The following is a 23,333-nucleotide window of genomic DNA, read 5'->3' as shown; positions in this document are numbered from 1 at the left end:
AAATAATCTAAAGCATCTTAAGTATTATCTCATGTTCCATTATTTGATATCATGAATATCATGCCATACGAAGGTGATCTTGTGAAAGATACATTACACTTCATCCCAGACAGACACAGTATGGAGGCCACATGAGACCACTTACACTCACTATGAGTGTGACATGATGTCCCATCTATCATTTGTACATGCTGCTACACTTTCCTTCCAGTCTACCCTACCTAAGAGGTAATGGTTCAATGAGTCTGGCTCCACTAGATCATGTACCAGTGAGACTTTAATCACATAGTGAACATTCAAGTAAAAATCTAGTCACTGGGGCACACCTTGAATTTACTGCTGTTTTCACCATTTATTACCATTTTTCATTGCAATCACTCAAGAAAACACTAGCCGAGTATTCAAAGCAGAAACGAAGATGCATAAGTTGGTGTAACTTGATAACAGCTGCAATCGATATCTTTTTATTCATCCAGGGTAGCCTCAGTGATCTACCAGAGCCTAGGGGGCCCTATCATTACTATTACCCATGCACTGCCAGGCACACACTTTCACACCTGGGTCAAGAGAGCTACATTATGGATACAACGCTGTGTCCATGGATGTAAGCATATGGTTAGCACAGTACAGGTTTCATCCACATTGGAGATGATAAAAAAGTTTTGAAGCTTGAAGGCTTCACACGTTCTCTTGAAGCAGTGATATGGAGTGTCACAGTCTCAAATGCAAACTACATGATGTGATGTTGTCACTTATCAATATTCTCCCTTGGGTTCATAGATTTATAACTGTAGAAATCATGTTTTTGACACTGATTTAGCAGTCAGATGCCCCGACCTGTAAAAGTAACTAGTGATAAATCACTAAATATCTGCAATGCTATGTTTAATAGCAGTTTGAGGACATATGGCCTATAACAGAAAGTACCGGTATGAAGAGTTCTGTTCACTTGTGTCATACATGATGCTATATTTGCTGCATAGTCACCCATCACAACAAACATACTTGCTAGATTTCCTTGAATCACCAAAAGTCTTTAATCTAATGTATCATATTCATTGCATAATGAAGTTCCAAAAGTTTATTGCACAATTTGTGCTTAAACTGGTAGGATGTGATATGGCACTTAGAAGACCATGCCAGCTGACAGTGACGACATAATGAAATTCAGATTATACTGTTGCTTTAACAAGGAAAACAATGCTGAAAGCATTGAAAGCAATTAGAAAAGGAAAGAAAAAGATGTTCTATTCATTTCAGCTAACTGTCAAATCATAGACAGAAATCAAGTTTTAAAGACTTTTCAACTCGACAGAATTTGAGAAAGTATTTAAACTTGAGAGTTATTGGAAAATCTATATCAATGTCTGTGACATCTATATATGTGACCGTGCATCACAAAACCATGTGAATGTGAAGACTCAAAATGCACCTAGGTGAAATGGGTCAACCTACAATCTTGAGTTTTTTATATTTTCTAAACTTAAAGGAGCAATTCTACTTCTACATTATTCAATAGTTTGGGATCATAAAATGGATGGGAAATTGTATTTTTAGCATTTTTTAAGGGCACTTTTTTGGTACGGCTTGGTATTAGAGTAAGCACTTGAATAGACACTATAAATATACTTCAGAGTCTAATTATCTCTATACACAATTTTCCAGAGTGTATTCTTATCTTTATAATACTCAGAATCTAGGGTTAGGAGAGTCCACTGGAACTGAGTTATACATCTTTTTAAAGCTTAAAGTCTGCTGTTTGAGAATCTGCTTTTAACTAACAAGGGACATTTACCAGCCAAGTTTGGTCACAAGCGGACATAGGGATCAAAAGTTATGAGCTATAATCGAAACGCGCCGTAAAAACTTAACATTGGGCCCTAAAAGTTTGTTGACCCCTGTCTGTGACCTTTGACCTTGTGGTGACCTTGAACTCCCCAAGGAATATCTACCATCCAAGTTTGGTCACAAACAGATATGTGGATCAAAAGTTTTCAGCCATAATCGAAACACGCCGTAAAAACTTAACCCTAAAGGGGCCGGGCTTTTTTGGCCATTTTGGCTATAGGGGGGGGGGGGGGGGGGATGGATTCCGCCGCCACCCCCCGAGATCTCGGCCATCGGAGGTGCGATCTCGATGAAATTTTGCATGCGTGAGATCCGCGTCAAAATCTACAAGATTGTGTCATAAGATTTTTTGAAACAATCATTTTCTAATTTTAATCAATTAATTATGCAAATTAAGCTCAAAATGATATTTTAGCACAATTACACGTATCGAGAGTCTAATTTTTCATCTGTAAATCTGTTTTAGCATATTCAACAATTGTACATCACAAAAACTTGCAAAACTCATTTCAATTCTTATGTATTTTATTGTTTTCAAAATTTCTTATGTATTTCTTTGTTTTTCAACTTTTGTTTTTCTTTGTTTTTTCATTGGAAATTGTCACTGACCACTTTTCTACCATAATTAGCACAAAATTAATCAATGAAAGTGATTAATTGTAAAAATAATCAGGTTTTTATGACTTTCATGACAGAGCACTGTTTTCCATAGGAAATGTACACAAAATCACAAAATTGTGGCTGTTTTGGGGCGACATTCCGTTACAAAAATGGGCGTGGCTTCGCAAAAGTATGCGCGGACGTTGCAAATTTGGTCTCAAAAGTTGCGCGAGACTTGAATGAAAAAAGTCAAGAAGCCTCGCGACGAGGCCTTCTCGCGTTACAGAATTATAGCGCAAAACGTCGAGGGGGGCGGATTCTGCCCCCCCCCCCCCGGCCCTTTTAGGGTTAACAGTGGGCCCTAAAAGTTTGTTGACCCCTGTCTGTGACCTTTGACCTGGTGGTGACCTTGAACTCCCAAAGGGACATCTATCATCCAAGTTTGGTCACAAACGGACATAGGGATCAAAAGTTATGAGCCATAATCGAAACGTGCCGTAAAAACTTAACATTGGGCCCTAAAGTTCATTGACTCCTGCCTGTGACCTTTGACCTTGAGGTGACCTTCATGTTTGGTAAAATGTGTAACTTTGTATAACCGGCCCGTTTCACGGTTAGGCGCCACTTTTTGTCAACCTAGGGGTCAAAATTTCAAGTTCTCTGTAAGAGATGGAATGTCTTGATTTTTTATTCCCAAGAATGTGAATTTAATGGAAAATGTAATGCCAGAGCTTAATTATCATTACAATATCTGATATTATGAATGGTTCTATAGGAGATGAAGGCAATTTTGCTGAAAGATAACACTATGATACCATGGACAGAGCTGACACACTATGTGTCCAACAGGTAATTTGATACTGTAACATGATTAAGTGATATTTAAGCAAACTCCGTGCCAGATTTTGTGTTCTAATTTGGATTTATTGGAAAATTGTACCGCTTTGAAGGAAAAATATGGTGTGAAATAGAGTAAATGACTTCAAAAAGTTTCTCTTGTTTTACACTTCCTCATTCAGGATGTGTAATATTTCATGGAGTTAATGTTTATGTTGGGGGACATACACACACCTAATATTAACATTGTGAGTGTCCAACTTTTACATTTAAAATTTCAGCTGGAGGATGTGGTGGATGTGACAAAAAAAGATGTGAACGGACATTTTACACCTTAAGCAATAAACAAAAGAAATAAGCAAAGTAATTACCCAATGAACAGTCAGCGCAAGTCAATTTACAGTAAGAAACAAATTATGTTTCACAAGAAAGCTTTTTTTTTTTTTTGTCAGCATAAATGATATCAGTAATATCCAACACGGTGGATGTGACATGTGAACGGAACACCAATTTCCTTATTTTTTTTTCCTGCACACCTTGCATTGCAACCAATGATTATAATGCATGCAGTACCATCAAGAATGCTGTATTCTTTAAGTACAAGTCACTGCTGACAAGGTTCCATGTCCTGTAAAAGTTATGAATGCCTGATATTCCTTATAAGTGGTGGATGTGACAGATTGGAGATGTGAACGGACATTTTTACTCTTCTTCAATTTATACTTAATAGTTATAGTTGAAATCACTACATTTCTATTGGCTCACATGCACTGAATGACCAAAGTATTTTTTAGGTCTTTTTGCAGACATACATGTACACTGTTAATTGTACAGTTCACAGGGGATGTGATGCCAAAATTGTGAACAGAATTCCGAATTTCAATCTTTCTTTATCATAAACTGGTAACAGTAATCCTACTTGGAAGAACCACATAGAAAAACAACATTTTAGAATGCAAATCACTGCACTGAAGGGTCCACATACAGTTGTATTCTCAAGTTTCAATGTATGAATGCCTGAAACTCCTTGGAGCAGATGTGACAAAATCAAATGTGAACAGACATTTTTTTTACCTTCAATTTATGTGAACTGCATATGAATAAAGCAATAAATTCATCAACATAGTAATGACATCCTTACTCTTTAACCAATGAAGTCATACATGTTTCTGATAGAGCAATTATGCACTCAATTTTTCTCACAGTAAATGATATCCAACATGGTGAATGTGACATTTTTATTGTGATCAAAATCCCCAATGTGCAGTTAAGTGTTTTCCCAGGGTATCGAAAAGAAAAGGTACAAGTAATGTGAGTCCTAATCTTACCTTAACCTGTCCTACCTATAGTTTCTGCCTATGACAAACTTTAAAAGTGAAAAGCTGGTATAAAGACCAATCCTCAATAATAACAAAAAATGCAGATTATGTGGTCATGACCCTGTGTGCATTATGCGTTGCAAATCTACAGCACAGGCAAAAGCTACAATAACTCTCGCATATGTCACCTACCAGGATTCCACCCATAAACTTTATTAGTAAGTTAAAAATCACATTTCTAATTTGCCATAGTTTGTTGATATTGAAGCACCACTGTTAGTACAAGTTAATGCACAGGGTATACATAGGCCCTATATATTGACAAAATGAAATCTTTATTTGTATAGTTTGTGCTCTGTAAAAAGAAGCATTTTCTCCTCCTCATCCATATACCACCCTTCCACCTCTCCTACATCATCACCAGGATAAGCCATTCTATGTCAATTGAGGACCATTCATTTTTTTTTTTGGGTGAAATAACAAACTTTATTTCCCTTTTTGCTTTATGAGTATCATTATGTATTCAGATTAAAAAATAATTTAGGGTTAACAAAATTTGTTACACCTTCAGATGAACAAACCTTCAGAATAACATGCCTTATTTCATATTTGGATTTATGAACCTTTGGAATAATGACCTTTATCTAATTCTTGGATTTACAAAGCCTCAGAAAAATAACCCTCTCTCATTTTTTCACTGAACGAACCTGTAAGTAAAGGGAATTTATGTGTTTCAGAATAACAAACATTGGGAATAATGAACAAGCCCAATGAGCTTTTGATAGCTGGCTATAACATGTAATCTTGTGAAGCACATACAGCAAGTGTATTTTTTTTTTTTTTAATCATGGCTAATACTGAATAATGCTAATTTTTGTCAACAACGGGCAATTTGTCAGTCAGTTGCAATAAAAACAACTTGATACAAGGGTTTATTTATTTGCATAAATATGGACTTACCCTCTGCTAAAAAGAATTGGAAGGAGCACTGGTTGGCTGTTGGGGTTGAGGCCGTTCAGTGGATATGAATTACAATGCCTGCCTAATAATCAGGAGCTTGTTGGTTCCAGAGTTGTATGCCCATGATTTTTTATTAGGACTACAACTATAAACATTGAATAATTGGTGCTTATTGTACATCGACAAGGGGCAATTTGTCAATCAGCTCCACTTAAAAACAACTTGATGTAAGAATTCATTCTGTACCAGGTAAACACACGGTATCTACTGTACAGGATCACATACATTGTAGAACTAGCACGGGCTCTGTAGCGGAAGCTTGGTAGTCTAGTGGATATGACGCCAGTCTGGTAATCAGGAGATGGTAGATTTAAATCCAGCTAGAGTATCATATGGCCATGATTTTTTCATCACACATTTGGTTGTACTCCTAAAACACTGAATAACTACAGTGTATGCAAGAATTCCTTTCTTTCTAAAAATGCATTGGAAAGTGGGGTTAAACGGACCCCTTCAGTGAGATGGACCCATACCATTATCTCTGTGAATCACCTTCACTGTACCTTCACTGGAAACTAAACATCAGGAGATAGCTGGTTTAAATCTGACCCAAGTTGAATGCCCATCATTTTTTGTCATGGCTACTACTAGAACACTGCATAACCGGTGCTTACTTATGTTGAAGGGCAATTTTCAATCAGTTGCAGTAAAGTGATATGTAAATGAATTTAACTTTTTTTTTCATCCCTCAATCTATTAAAAGTTAACCATTCCAATGGTTGTGGATCATTTCACACTGTGTTCAAGTCTTGATGCTGCGTGAAGCATTGGGAACTAATGCTGAAAAATGCTGTGCGTTTGGGGAGATACACTGTGTGTCCGTTCACACCCCAAAATGTCACATCCACCACATATTCAATCATTTTTAAACTTATTAGATACAGTATACAGGAGAGGTCTAATCAATGTAATTAAATAACATTTATATTCTTTTGCCTTTTTGAGATTAATTATCTGGAAAATTGATTAAAATATATAGAACATCAGTTTTCACAGTCACAGTGACAAAATCATACTACATCCTCACTGTGAACAAGTATTCTAATGTAAAATTATAGTGAATGTGGTATAAAAGTGGGTGTCTGATATCTAGATATCTTGGGAAAGACATGTTTTTTTAAATCTAAACATATTTTGTCCCCCTAAAAATAAGTTGTCCCTAGATTTTACGTGATATTCATGGAAATGTCCGTTCACATCTTAAAATGTCACATCCACCAGGGCATTTCACATATTTTTTAAGTTTTTCAAATTTTTAGTTTCATAGTAATCTCAAAATCAGTGGCATTTATAAGGTTACTAAAGAGTCTAAAATGTGTTGAGATTTAAAGTTAATTGGACCAGTATTTACTGAGATGCACACCAAAATGTGTTTCTGACAAGAAAGGCTGGTGGATGTGACATGTGTGAACGGACACTATGTTTTGTGAAATAAAAAAAGCATTTAAATTTCAAATCCTAAATTGTTTCAGAGGGATAGGCACCCAACTGTGTATCATTGATTTATGCAAAAATTTCAGAAATAATCTCAACCATTAAAAAGTTATAGACTTATAAAATCTTGGTGGATGTGACAAAAATGTGAACGGACATTTAAATTTTGTTTTCAAATTACTGTCATTTCATCAGATGGAACTGAAGCACAAACAAACTTTCTACAGTCACTAAAATACAAAGCTATACTTTACTTTTACATTGTTTTCCTGAGACTTGCCTTTGTTTTCTTACTTACACAACCCATATAAGCAGATGATCAAATGTGAACGGACAATGTCACATCCACCAAGAGAATTTTGGGGTGGAAAAAATGTAACAAAAAGGAGTTGAAACTTTTTAACTCTGATATGATTCATTATGGCTACTCATACACTTAGCATAGATATGTTCACTTAACTCATAGCTAGATATGATACAGAATGGCAAAGTTTGCAAAAAAGGGATGTTTGCCAGGTTGACACACAGTGGGTCCAATTTGGGCACATCTTGCCTCACTGTGAGCAAATGCTTTGGAGTTGCATTTTCGTTATGCTATGGGAGGTAGACCCCATGGGGGTCTAACATATGCATATCAAAACATTTCATGAATCTACTCTTATTCTGTGTAGTAGACTGAAAACTGAAAAAAATGAAAAGTGGCGCCTAACCGTGAAACGGGCCAACCACTCTTCCCTCCAAGTTTGATTGAAATCCCTTAGTCTCCCCGCACCTCCACTGGGCTCGACAAAAATTCATATGTTGTTGTTGTTTTAAAGAACAAAAGGAGAGAGAGAAAAATTCATATCTGGCAACTTTTTGTTGGTGTTGTGATGCAGGGTCATATAAATGTCTTTCAAATGAAGGCCTCCTAAAGACAATAGACCTTATGGAGAATTTATAAAGGTACATAATTGTAAATGCAGAGATTGGTCAGTTATTCATTCATTTCATTTCCAGAATAGAAATCATGCAAACAATGTGTAATCATTAAGACCTGTTACAGGTATGTCAACTTTAAAAAACATCATATAAATCATATTGACCCAACACAAGCATACAAATGTACATGTTGTATTTGCTATGATGCATGATGCCTCAGTTAAGATGATACATGTATATCAAGTACATGTAAACAAAAAGTAATTTACTTTTGCTGTTTGTCACACATCAATCGTTTTATTGCACTTGATTCATGGTTTACTCGTATGTGTATGTTTACTTCAAATATTCTGCACTGATATCAACATAATTCCTCTGCCCTAACTCTAAAAAGATAAGATAGCATATTCAGAGCCTAATAAGAATTTTCTCTGCATTGTGCAAACAACTTCCCACACTGTGATATTTTAAAGTAAACACATTTGAAATTCCTCTTCATTAGTCATTTACATGTAGCTTTGGTGATATGCTATACAAACATCATATCTTCTATTAGAGAGAGGAGTCATATCAATGAGAAGCAAAGTTGAAACTATTTAGTAGATGATTTAAAGCTGACCTTTCCTACAAGAAGGGTGTTTTAAGAAACCACTCTATTATCAAAGTGTACATACATGTACTGTGGCATTTCCTCTTCTTGATAGTGAAACTCAAAGAGAATAGAAGCTACTGTACGCTAAGAGGGCTTACTCTCGCGATTTCGCGTAGTACGCTCATGGGCGAAAAACTGACGCCATTAGCTGAATGACCGATAGAGGGCGTATTTTACGTGATCATAACCCAGATTTTATAGTAGTGATGTTTGTCTGCCTTTCGTTTCCCCCGTTTTTAGGGGGCATACAGGGGAAAAGATGTAATTACATTGTAGGACTTCGTTTTGTCATACAGAAGTATCATTCCTGTCTAACCATGAAATGCAATTGAAGAAATGTCATTTATTTTCCAATATAAAGTCCCACAAAGTTTGAGCTAAAGTAGACCGAGAGAGAAAGAGATAGACGGCGTTTGTCTGCTCAAATACAATCTTTGAAGGACTACAGATTAAAAAGTAATGACATTTCTTCAAATTTATTTTAACGTATCAACAGAAAATATACTTCTGCTGATATTTTGAGGCCTGAAACACAATTCTACCGCTGTGTTTTTCCTTAAAATGAAGAAAATGAAAGGAAGGTAGGGTTTTCTCCAAGGCTCACGTGTTATTAAGATCGCGGTTTTGTTACTAAAATGGCCGCCGTTGGGCTCCATGCGGGGCGCGCGGGGCTCCATGGCGTACTACACCCGTTTGCGTGCGAAATCGCAATGTTGAGTATACCCTCTTAGCGTAGCTTCTATACTCTTTGGTGAAACTGAGTGATGTTGTCATGTTTCTGTGAAATGATTGACTCACTAAATATTGATATTCACCATCAAAATATACAGACCAAATAAGGCATGACAGGAACACAAGAAGGCACAAAGCTAAATGAAGGGTAGAAAGTGACTTTTTCAGGCTGATGAAATCCATTACCACTTGACTACGGGGGAAACAAAATCTAGTGCCAGAGCACACCAGCTACATACACTGTACAGCTTGGTAATCAACATTTCCAATACTATATATTGTATCTCTGAATAATGGAAAGGAAAATGAATGCAGTCATCTACTATATATGCAATATATATTTAGCGAGTCTAATTTTTCGCAAATTGTGACTTCCCGACAAGTGGTTAAATTCGCAATATTGTGTACTGAATGGAGAAATGTATGCTTGCACGTCACATTCATGCCAGAATCAGAGACAATATCTTCGCATGTTTTTAAATACAGGAAAATAAAAACCTTGCAAAACGTTCACCATATACAGTAACTTGTACATGTACGTTGAAGCACTTTTATATTATATCATTGCATGTCAAACCTGCTCAAGCAACCACCTCCCTACAATAACCACATGGAAATTTCTTGCAGAAAATACAAATAAATAAACATGCAGCTAAGACCCTGTGGATGGTGACCACCTACTTTATGTGACCAGCAACAACAGATTTGGTTTCCACTTCCACTGACTACTGGAAAGTATGCACTCATCTGGTCAATCCATCAAGGATTATCAGTCAGCCTGAAAGTGTCTGTAATCCCTTTTTTTTTTAAATACAGAATTTATAAACAAAACAAAACAAAAAACAACAGCCCTTTTTACATCTACTGTAAAACTATTCAGTTCCACTGAACTCTGACGACCATTGTCACTTCAATACTAGCAAATCTGTCAGCAATTTTTAGGGCTCACATGGCACTGAGTGAGAAACATCTCATTGTGTCTCATAGTATGGAATGGATTGATCCAACGGTGCCAGGTTTAACATGATGTATACAAAAAGATTATATAAAATGCTTAACATATAACACACTTGCGCACGCACGCACATACACACACACACATACTCACATACACACACACACACACAAAGCAACTATACAAAATGAAAATGAAAGAGTGACTAAATGTATAGACAAGCTCACAGTAAGTATTATGGACTGCAGAAATCTATGCAAAATAAACTGTGTCTTCATTGGATAATACTGAGGATGAAAAGGTAATACTAGGAGATAAAGATCTCTTTGTAAATCACATGTGGTTTCCATACAGGACAATGTGTATCTTATACTGCACACTTTCACTGGACAAAAAGTTGTCCATTAACAAGTGCTACCAATAGTTAAGCATTTACAAGCAATAGTTGTATTTTTTCATCTCATATATATCAGCTGATGCCTTGATCAAGCTCTCCAAAGACAATTCTCAACACTGTTCAGTTATCCTAATGTTAAAACCTCTCACTTGAAACTAATTTTCACTATGAATCAATGGGCCATTGTTACCATCAAACCAAATATTATATGATTTGTAAGTCCTAGAAATGTAGCTGCCCAACATAAATAACCCTTGTTAACTTGTTCACTCTTGACACATCATATGTGACCCTGCACCACAAAACAAACAAAAAGTCGCCAGACATGAAATTTTAGTTTAGAGCATATTCTGAAAGAGCAGACTTTTAGCTTTAAAATGATGTATAACTCAAATCAAATGGACTCTCCTAACCTATCTAAATATTGGAAAGAAGGCACACACTTAGGAAAAGTGTAAACTGAGAAAAGAGGCTCTGAAGTACAGTGTCTATTCAAGTGCTTAATCTTTACCAAGTCGCGCTGGCTGTGCAATGAATGGGACAAAAAACAGGATGTAAACCACCGGAGTAACAACAATGAAGGGATTATCAGATTAAATTGAAATTGATCATGCCTTATTAACACATTCTTTCCTTAATTAATGCCAACTTTCAAAGCAGTAGCGCCATCCTTTCAAAAGTTATAGGGCTTGAAAGTGAAGAGTGTGTACAAGGTTTTTAAGAAATGAAAATGGGACTGTAAAAACATAATTAATCACACTACTCTGCCAAATAATGTTCCAGAAAAACGGCTAAAAAGCACACTTTCCTGTCCGTTTTATGATCCCAAATTTTAGCATAATGCAGAAGAAGACTTGCTCTTTCAGAAAATATGAAAAAGTCAATATCGGCTCGGTTGACTCATTTCATCTATTTTCAGTCCTCGTACAAAATCAGTGTGTGCGACTTTTTGTTCGTTTTGTGGTGCACGGTCACATATAGCAGTCAATATTACAATGAATCTCCAAGCTGGTATATGACTTGTCAATATTTGAGTTCAGTGGTCCCACTGAATTGAGTAAATAAGAGTCAAGATAAAGATGGCATGCAACACAGCATTTCAAAGTGAGTGGGATCCTTTGAGCCCAGAGCTCAAGTAGAATCAGCATGCAGGTGTACAGTCAAGTGAATCAAATGTCCATGCAAATGAAATTTGATTTCATTATCATTCGATTTCATTATCTTGTCATGTATTCTATTTCCACAACTTTGGGTAGATCATCTTGGAGCATATGAAAAAAAAAATGAACTATTTTTTCAGAGAAATTCATTAAAAAATTTTGTAGACAATATGCAAAAGAGAATACATACAAAGTCAAACCTTCAATTTATGAATATCTAGCATTTTCAACTCAAATTATAAAATCAAGGGTCTGAATAAATGAAAAGAGGAGGATATGGTTGAAGTCAAACTCCATATTATTGTGATGATAAAATCCTATCAAAATGCACTGAAGTGAAATTCCTCAAACCATTTAAAACTAACAATACTGCAGTATAATATGGGACTGTACAAATGCAAGAATGGGGGCAAATTTTCCATAAATGAAAACTACAGAATTTATCTATGATATTTTAGAAATGTGATATTTTCAACCAGGTTTGTCATCAAAGATAACTTGTAGTTGGCACTGGTCATCAACATCTTTTCCTTGCTGCCCACGAAGCCTGCTCATTGCTCAGCAAAGCAAGAGAAGCTTTCAAAACTAAAAGATCACCTCTATGCAAACTTCAAACTATTGTTGCATATAATTAAATGCGTTGAGTTATTCATTTAAATTCATGATGAAACTGCTGAGGAGAATGAATTGCATGATTCACAGAATTGAAACCTGTTATCCATATGGTAAACACCACTCATCATATCAAATCTTCACACAACATGCAGTTTTCTACCACCACTCAGACATGGTATTTTCTGTCAACATCCATATATTGGCAAATCAAACACTAAAGAAACACAGTTCAAACACAAACACAGAAAAACACAGACGACTACAGACACATTGAGACAAATACAGGCACACCAAGTGTACAGAAATGATGCACAGTCTTGTAAAGCTGGATATGCCTATTGTAAAACAGACATTAGAAACCTGATCGAAACACTTAACAACTCATCAGTCTAACATTTAAAGTATTGTAAAACAAAGGAATTGAAACATTTTATCCATTTCAAATATATACGAGTGACATATGGTAGTGTGTCAAATTCAATACCAAAACAAGCAATCTGAATACTTAGTACACATTGCAATCAGAAATGACAAGACTACAACTGCATTAAATTGAATTGAATTCAAACATTGATATGTTGAGGATCAGGCTTGTTCAAATATTAATCTATATGCTTCTTTCTGATTATCAAGTCTGCAATTAGCGATGATATGAATGCTGTCATTAGTATACACAGCCTAGTTAATTCCTATCTCATACATCTGAAATTACCAATAAGGCTGCTTTATATTTATTACGTCAGCATGACATCCTTTTGCAGTATCAATATCATGGAGACTTTATCAATTCTCCAGTTATGATAAAAGCAAAAAAAAATAAATAATAATAATAATAAAAAAAAATAGAAAAGATAAAGGCCTACAAAATGAAGAGTACGATATGAATCTGAAGCACACTAATTGAATCATCGACTCTGGGCTGTTTATAGGTCTTGACATTATCTTTAGAGTAACTCAGTGATACTACATGCTGGAATCCAGTCATCTGTGAAACAGAAGCAAAATGCACATTCATACTCAATTTTCACTGCATCAATCTTAAAAGGCAAGCATGTACAAATATGACAGTCACAACAAGCCACCGCAAAAGGATGTCATCAGCTGACTTTGCACGTATCATGCAAAATATTATTCAGCCACACTTTGTGAACACTTTCACATCAAAGTTAGACGAAGATTCCATTGACTCACCCGGGATGCAGTAGCCATCATGGTCCATGATATACCCCTCTACACAGAAGCATTGGTAAGAGCCCTCATCATTCTGACAGACATACTGAGGACCACCACAGGGTTCATCCTCCACTTCACACTCATTGATATCTACAGGAAAAGGCATGGATGATTATGGTAATGATGATGATGACTACAGTTCTACTACTTCTGCTTTTAATACTCTGTAATACCATCTTTACTGTACTGCGAATAACAACATCGAGAGCAACAATGAGAATGAGAATGAGAATGAGGACAAAAAACAACATCTATGGTGATGATGATGATGATTATGGTGGCCGCACTTTCTCCGTTTGTGCCCCCCTTCTCTGGAACAACCTCCCTACTCATATTCAGTCCTCCACCTCCATTGAGATTTTCAAAAAGAAACTTAAAACCCATTTATTTTTAGAACAGAACTGATAATTATGTATAGTTGATTATTTGTATTCGAAGCTGATTTATATATTTGTTTGTTTGTTTGTTTTGATAATTGTAAAGCACTTCGAAACATATTGCGTTAAGCGCTATATAAATATCTCACATCATTATTATGATAATGTGTTTACTTGGGTTTTTGTTTTGTCTGTTTTTTTTTTAAGGCAGTATCATCCCTCCACTTTACTTTGGTAAGAGCACTCAGCAAAATATTAACTACAGGGAGGTCTCTCAAAAACAGAAACTTACAAAAAGCTTGACTTTAAACTTTAAATAGTCAAAAGAATAATGAAATGAATAAGACACATTCTGGTCTCCTTCATAGCCATTTCAGTTTGCACAAACACCCTAAATCAAGAGCAATTTGATTATTTTCTCTCTTTTTCTTTTACCAACCTGTGCACTGATTGTTTGAATCTCTTTGGTATCCCTCTGCACAGTTACAGTCAAAGCCGTTGATCCTGTTCACACAGACTTCTCCCTCAGGGCAGGGGTTCTGGGCACACTCATCAATATCTGGGGAAGACATCACATTGAGGTCATCTTTTTGGACACATCTGAATGAATTCAATCAACCTTGGGTCACTTTGGTGGTTTTTCCTCTATCTAATCACAAAACTTACAGCTAAATACCATTTGCACACTTTATATCAGTGTGGACAGATTATGACCCAGCATCTTCACCCATGTGATTATTCATGCTTTGTAGCTCATATGTGACTCTGCACCTCAAAACAAACAAAAAGTCGCCAGACATGAATTTTTAGTTAAGACCATATTCTGAAAGAGCAGACTTTAAGCTTTAAAATGATGTATAACTCAAATCAAATGGACTCTCCTAACATATCTAAATACTGGAAAGAAAGCACAAACTCAGGAAAAGTGTGAACTGAGAAAAGAGGCTCTGAAGTACACTGTACAGTGTCTATTCATGCGCTTAATCTTTACCAAACCGTGCTGGCTGTGCGATGAATGGGACAAAAAACAGGAAGTAAACCACCAGAGTAACAACAATGAAGGGATTATCAGATTAAACTGAAATTGAGGGTGCCTCATTAGCACATTCTGTCCATAATTAATGCCAACTTTCAAAGCAGCAGCACTATCCCTTCGAAAATTATTAGAGTTGAAAGTGAAGAGTGTGCACAAGGTTTTTCAGAAATGAAAAAGGGATTCTAAAGACACACCTAATGACACTATTCTACCAAAAATGTTCGAGATAAACAGCTAAAAAACACACTTTCCTGCCCGTTTTATGATACCAAATTTTAGCATAATGTAAAAGAAGACCCACTCTTTCAGAAAATATGAAAAAGTCAAGTTCGGCTAGGTTGACGCATTTCACTTATTTTCAGTCCTCACGCAAAATCAGTGTGTGCGACTTTATGTTGGTTTTGAGGTGCACTGTCACATATGACCTCTGTTTATTTTGTACACTTTTTTTTAAATGAAATTCAAAAGCCATCTCTGGCAAATTCAACAAATTTTCCATAATCTTATCTAAAGAACTGAGATTTAAAGGAACTGTTTTTACCATTGGGAGCAGTGATTTAAAAAGTGTTTACAATATCACATGTAATGCATATGTATACAAGTGTAGGTCAGTTATATCATAAAACATCCTACCATTTTAACAATTTGCAATAAAGCCTAAAATATAAGGAGATATCCCTATTTTTCTCAATAAACTATAAACTGTAAACGGTTTATCTAGGAACATTTTTATTATAACTGTTGCTCACATTTTTTTTTTTTTTTACTTAACATTGATTATACTGATCTAGATTTTTACATTGATTGTTTCTATCCCTTACTCACATTTTGTAACTATTTTGAAGCACTAAAGCTAGATTTTTGTTTCATCTGCAAATGGTAAATAATGCCTTTAAGCTGTCAATAACTTGAAACTCACCAATACACTGTAGATCTGCAGTCAATTGACGCCCTGGTGGACAGACCACTGGCTCACAGGTGTGGCCAAAGGGTGTGTTCCTACATCTTGCTCCAACGGGACATGGGTTGCTGATACACTCATTGATTGCTGAGATTGAAAATAGATGAAGAGACAGACACATTGAGAACTAGATGTAACTACACACATTCATATGAAGACATTCACATATGACTTTGAACTTTTAATTTGTCTGTTTTGCAGTATGACTATTGAGAATTACGTCACATCATATTATCATCAAAATATGTGGCTCAAAGAAATGGTACTGGCTCTTTTTTCATTAAAAAATGTAATTCTATGCTTTCCTGCTCACCTTTACATGTACATGCACATACTTCACAAATAATATCACACCACAAGTACAAAGGCTGCTCTAACTCTTTTGGCATCTGAACTGCCCACAGACTCTGTTACATATTTGTGTGTGTGTGTATGTGTGTGTTCTTGCAAACAGGTTTAATTGGGAACATTGGTGAGTTTCACTCTGGGCGACCAAGGATACATTTCTCAGCTGGCATACGCCCATTTGTTCAGAGTATCTTAAAACAAAGGAGAGAGCGCCCTCTCAAGGCCTAGGAGTAACTAAGGAAATACAACACAATAATGCACCTGCCCATTCTGTATACACCTATCCAGTGCCTGCATGTACGCAAATAGTTCAAACTATAATTAATGGAAATGGAAACTCTTGATTTTTACACATATCCTTAATAGTTGCATATGCACCCATTCTCTAAATGAAACCTAAATTTTACTTACTAAATTGAATTAAATATCCTTTTTGATGATTTTCCATTTCAATTACTCAATTACCAGAATAAAGATGAATATATTTTCAGAATCAAATAATGGAATATTCCAGGCTACCTTGAGCACACTATCATGTCAAGAACATAGAGCGGAAACATCCTTTTGAGATATACGTGTATGCATGGAAGTAGGTTTCTTCTGCACAATGTAAACATTTTTTTTTTTTTTAAATCAAAACCAGCAGATGCAGATGAGCGTAACCCCCATTCTCCTGTCTGCTCCAACTGTCCCCTCTCCTACAAGTCTACAAGGAAGGATTAGGATTTAGGTAATCTATGGTCATGAACAATTAGCTTCTAGGAAATCACAGCTAATCAGTGAAGAAAGTACTCCATGGTAATGATAGGGTGTGTTCGAGTGCCCTCCTAAAGCGAACGGAACTTCACCGTACCCGAGCCAAAGGAGCGCTCAAACTCTCCTAAAGTGTACCTCACCGTACTGAACTGACCCCAAAGTGGACCATTTCCTCATGTGCTCCAAAAGGGTACCAAAAGGGTACCAAAAGTTGTCATGAGAAGAATGCATGTAACATGCACATACGTCATAATGTAAAGAGTTCATTCTTTTTGTTCGGGACATCTGTAAGTAGTTTAAGCGCACCAGCTGAATGACCCTTTTGCTACAAAATGTGTAATCCCCTCTAAAAATAGCTCATGAGGTATGTTTTCTCCAAAAAGTGCTCAAATGCTCCAAATCTGGCACAGTTCAGTATGATATGCTTTAGTTCAGTTTGCTTTGGTTCGCTTTAAAGCTTTAGAACGGTGCACATCCATAGTGACTCACATGTGCATCCACCACTGATCCATTCCTCTCCAGGTCCACAAAGGATGAAATTTACTGAAGGGTCCGGGAGACCTTTAAGGGGCAAACAAAACATGAACAAACAAGTATATCGTCGCAGGTCACACGAACCGACGAATCCCTCAGGTTTGCGTAAGAATGACAATTTGAGAAAATTGCGTTTGAAGTTAACCCATTTTTGACTTATGGTTGCTACACTTTCATGTCTATAATTTCCAATTATTTTTGTAGTACATCAGACTTCAATTCTTGCTCTAACTTGTGAAGTTTTTATCGAATTGTATTGTTAACAAATAAGCAGGAAATCGTCAAAGAGCTGCATGCATGTATTTTCGGTCTGCAAAGAACGTTGTCATTTTCCATGTGTGTCCATATGTACATGTACATTGAGCGTTGTTATTGTCAACGCATGTATTACATAGTACGCGCACTGTGCGCGCGGTCAATGAACTGTTGAATCTCAAAAACTACACGCAAGTCAATGCGCACCGATTCGTCGGTTCGGTGACCGCGCGTACTAGTACGCTAGTACCGCGCATACTACTGGTAGTACGCTAGTACTAGCGTACTAGTACGCTAGTACGCGCGGTCAACGAACCGTCGAATTGCCTGATTGTTTAACACACGCGTCTATGGGGAAAACAAATAATTTTCACAAATGGAATTACATACTTCTACAAAAGTGATAACTACGTAAAAATTACACCGAATTACACACTGAGGATTTCAGAATATGTAGTATGGAATGTCTAATATCGAAATGATTGAAAATCTCAAAATCGAAAATTTGACCCAAAATCGAGTGATTCGTCGGTTCGTGTGACCGGCGACGATATGTACATCAGGACAGACAATTTTAATTTTCACCCAAAATGCACATAAAACAAGGCAAGAAACACTGGAATCATCACCTTAAGTTTCATTACTTTCTGAACTAAAGACAAAACATGTAATTATCCAACTCTCCGGGTTAGAACAATGAAATAATCATCATATTCTCAAAATCCACTGCCTCACAAACTACAACTTACTAAATACAGCAATGCAATGTTCATGCTCACAAACACTTGATAATGTCCTAACACATTGGGGATTTCATCTCTTTCTCATCTATGGTGTTTAGACTGTGACATATCGATGTTAGACTTTGGAATTCATCCTTGGCCTTCTGTTCAATCATAACTTATAGAATTTGACAAATTTCTAGCATTGGACGTTATAATCTCATATAGTATAAGACTGATGCATTCATTATCATGGCTAATGCAGAGAATTCATGCCATGCCAAAAATGAAAATAAATTCTAACAAAGTAGATCAACTAATCATAACGTTGATGGCAGCATGAGGTAACTTACGGATGCATGTATTGGCTGGACCCTTGCGGAACCCTGGCTTGCAACCAATGCAGAGATGGCCAGTATCTGTGTCAATGCAATTCTGACCATCCAAGCATGGACTGCTGGCACAGCCATTGATAGCTGAAACATTAGAAAAATCACACCATTTATGTCTCTTCTGGCATACTATTGCAATCTGTCAACCTCTTATGACTCTGGACTGGTTACAGCAATACACTGTTCATTATAACGATACTAACACCTCCACTCCACTTCAAAACTTAAGCTAGAGACATCTGCAAAATCACTACAAACTCACAAAGAGCAAAGCTTTCAAATAATGTATATGGCATTTATTTTGCAGAGTTTTTACAGCGGCAAATTCTGCAACTTAAAGGGATGGTACAGTATTGGTGGAGATGAGAATTGGGCTTTTAACTTTTTGCAAGATACCAAGAAAACACTTAAATGATATAGTACAGAGCATACCATTTTAAGAGGAATTAAAAGTTTATTTGATGAAAATCGGGTCTGGAATGACTGAAACATCCAAAAACAAAGTAAAATAAAGCACTCGTAATAAAGTGTGGTCCCACACTTTATTAGAATCACTATTTTTTGGATATCTCAGCCATTTCAAAACCAATTTTCATCAAATAAACATTGAATTCCTCATAGAATTACATGTTCTTTTATATTTTATAAGAGGTTTCTCATTATCTCACCAAAAAATGTTAGAAACCTGAAATTAGGTCTCAACCAAAACTGTATGATCCCTTTAAATACATGTATTACCTCTTGTGACAAAATGTAATGAATCTTGTTTGTATATTCTCACTTCTCTTTTGGAAAGAAATAAAATCTATTTTTCTCTTCTATGCTGTCTTCTTCTCATTTATAAAATGATATTCATTAACCTCTGACAAAATGATATTACATGTCCTGAGTTGCAAAATAATAACACCCACACAGATTAAATGGTGTTTTTACAGTAGCTTGTACCTCATGAACAGAGCCATTTACCACATATTCTCATATGAAATCTTGAACAATTGAAGTCCCATTCAGTGGAAACTTTGAAGCCTATCTAAACTGTAGACAAGAGACCCGCGGGTCTAGCGCTCACCTGAGTATCACAAGTTCACCTTTCACGCAGTCACTAATCTAAATTATTCACACCTCTACTAAAATTTGACCAGGCATTCTCAAGTAGAAGATGAAAATGTATAATAAAAAAAAGGGCCCCAATTTTTTAAGATTCCTTAATTTGGGGGGATTGGGGGCCCCTGGGGCCCTCTGGGTGGGGCATGGTGCCCATTTTGATAAAGTGAGATCCTGACCCCCTAGGGATGCTACCTGCCAAGTTTGACGAAAATCCATCATGAGGTTTTCAGGAAGAAGACGAAAATGTACAATTCAGGCCCCCATTTGGACCTTCCCAACCCCCCCCCCCCTCCCCGCCCCCAAGAGGGGCACCCCTGGATCTGCTATGAACAAACTTGAAACTACAGTCATTAATGTACTCACTCATAGTATTATCTTAGCTCTATAACTTCTGATTCTAGAGAAGATTTTTAAAGATTTCTTCATTTTGGGGGGTTTGGGGCCCCCTGGGGGCCCTCTGGGTGGGGCATGGTGCCCATTTTAACAAATTGAGATCCTAACCCCCTAGGGATGCTACCTGCCAAGTTTGGTGAAAATGGGTCATGGGGTTCTCAAGAAGAAGATGAAAATGTACAATTTAGGCCCCATTAGGACCACTCCCCACCTCCCTCCCCTGGGTCCCAAGGGGGGCACCCCTGATTCTGCCATGAACAAACTTGAAACTACAGTCATCAATGTACTAACTCATAGTATTAACTTAGCTCTATCACTTCTAGTTCTAGAGAAGAAGATTTTTACAGATTCCTTAATTTTGGGGGGTTTGGGCCCCCCCTGGGGGCCCCCTGGGTGGGGCATGGTGCCCATTTTAACAAATTGAGTTCCTAACCCCCTAGGGATGCTACCTGCCAAGTTTGATAGAAATCGGTCTTGGGGTTTTCAAGAAGAAGATGAAAATGTAAAAAGTTTACGCACGACGGACGACGCACGACGCACGACGGACGACGCACGACGCACGCCGGACGAAGGGCGATCGCAATAGCTCACTTGAGCCTTTGGCTCAGGTGAGCTAATAACTATGTACAGTTTGTTATCTCCTGCTTGACAGTTTTATCTTCTGATGGATCATTAACTTAATCCACCCACTTCTTTGCCTTTGATAACTTGGAAATTTCAGTGATTTATTCTGTGAATAGCTACAATCTGCGTGAGACTTACGGGATCTTTTTAAAAGAATGCATGTACACATTGCTCTCAATACTGTTGACAAATATGTCATTCATGTTCACAAACAGTAGCACAGTAAATTGACACTAAAAACATAGTAAACTAGAAATGTCGCTATGGCGACTGATGCCTCCGCCATAATGCATGATTCTCCCAATAGGTGTATAGTACGTACAATGTCTTCACAATGTGTGATGACAGTTTCACATAACTGGCAAAATATTGAAATGACAGGTTTGTCAGAAATATCTTGAATGTTCACTTTCCTTGAACTGGGTTTGCTATAATTGTCTAAGAGTGCAGGTACACATATTTGGGGAATTGAGGATTTTTACTTGACTTCTGACCGACCCTTTTATAATTTAATGCAATGAGTAATTCTCAAGGTATGAAGAAAGAAAGAGTGTAATTACAGTACGAAATAGATTTTTTCTTTGCATTTAAACCTGGCCTTTGACCTTCTTGCTGGAAATTTCCCAGCGAATCTCCATTAGGTAATACATGTATATATTAAGTTTTAAAGCTAATAATGCAAGCATTGCATATACTAGTATATGAGGGAAATAGTAAAATTTTGAGGAGTTGACCTTGACCTTTGACCCCCTGACTATTGACCCATGACCCCTAAGTTCCCTAGATAATCCCTGCCAGTCAGTACATGCGTAAGTACCAAGTTCCATGAAAATACAGTGTACATTGAACTATTTGCGAGAAAAGTGAAATTGTAACATTTTCACCTAACCTTTGACCTTTTGACCTTTGACCTTACAACATGAAACTCTCTCTGGAGAATCTTTACGCAGCAGTACATGTCTACACTAAGTTTCAAGAAAATACCTTCGGGCATTGCATAGATATGGGGGAAATAGCAACATTTTTAGCATTTGACCTTGACCTTTTGACCATTGACCTCTTGCCAATGTCACTAAAATCTACTCAACTAATTGCCCCATCATACATCATCCTTGGACCAAGTTTAGTGAAAGCTGCTTCATCCAGTTTTGAGTTATCACGTAAACAGATAAATTTTAGGATTTGACCTTGATCTTTGACCTTTGACCTCTCGGATTTCTCTAAAAAACTAATCAAGTAATTGTCCCATCATACATCATCCTCGGAAAAAGTTTGGTGAAATTTGCTCGATCCAGTCTTGAGTTATCGCGTAAACAAATACAATTTCATGATATGACCTTGACCTTTGACCTTTGGCCAATTTCACTAAAAGTCTAATCAAGTAATTGCCCCATCATACTTTATACTTGGACCAAGTTTGGTAAAATTCCAGTCAATATTACTCAAGTTATCGCATAAAAAAATGCGGACAGACAACCTGAAAACATAATGCCTCCGGCACCACTTCGTGGCGGAGGCATAATGAAAAGTAATTAATGTATGATATCAAAGCTCAAATCTTGACAACTTACGAACACATTGCAGGAGGCGATCCACAAACTTTTGACCAGCAGGGCAAAGGATAAACACTGTGTAAGGAGAAAAAGGAAGTCACTACAATCATTTACATGTAAATATATCAAAAATAACTTAGGTACATGTTCATTTTGACTAGAAAGAAAATTGGGTAAAGTAACAGATTTTAAGATAAAGAGAAAAATCAGCATGGAGTAACATTAACATCAAAGTAAACTTTGTCTTCAATTTTAACAATGAATATCAGTGCACTAAGAGATATCATTACTGCTATATTTTCAATCATTTACCAGCCACCAGCACTATTATTTCAAGTACTGTTTAATAGGAATACTGCTTCTGCTAATACTACAAATACAACTTCAACCAATCCTTACACCAGTAGCATCAATCATCACTGTCATCAAATTCAGTTTATAAAGCTTATAGAACTTATTTCTAATACATAATAAGACATTATGATCATATAATCATCAACACCATCATCACTGTCACAATTGTTGCTCCTGCTGTGCCAATACTTTCTGCAG

The 23,333-nt window shown here is 36.6% G+C and overlaps 1 protein-coding gene across 1 annotated transcript in view; it reads right to left on the bottom strand.

Annotated features, from left to right (window-relative positions):
- LOC140231065 (pregnancy zone protein-like) overlaps positions 1-23,333 on the bottom strand; it is a 148,399-nt gene that overhangs the window by 34,326 nt on the left and 90,740 nt on the right. The window contains exons 35-40 of the mRNA XM_072311217.1: positions 22,800-22,856; positions 19,066-19,188; positions 17,691-17,762; positions 16,056-16,184; positions 14,540-14,659; positions 13,682-13,813 (exon numbers count right to left, since the gene is read on the bottom strand). Of these exons, the coding sequence (XP_072167318.1) occupies positions 13,682-13,813; positions 14,540-14,659; positions 16,056-16,184; positions 17,691-17,762; positions 19,066-19,188; positions 22,800-22,856 (633 nt within the window). The remainder of the gene's footprint in view (positions 1-13,681; positions 13,814-14,539; positions 14,660-16,055; positions 16,185-17,690; positions 17,763-19,065; positions 19,189-22,799; positions 22,857-23,333) is intronic.

The sequence above is a fragment of the Diadema setosum genome, chromosome 7, assembly GCF_964275005.1.
Source record: "Diadema setosum chromosome 7, eeDiaSeto1, whole genome shotgun sequence".
Taxonomy (NCBI): domain Eukaryota; kingdom Metazoa; phylum Echinodermata; class Echinoidea; order Diadematoida; family Diadematidae; genus Diadema; species Diadema setosum.
The sequence above is the reverse complement of the archived record's forward strand: the minus strand, read 5'-3'. Positions and strand labels throughout refer to the sequence as shown.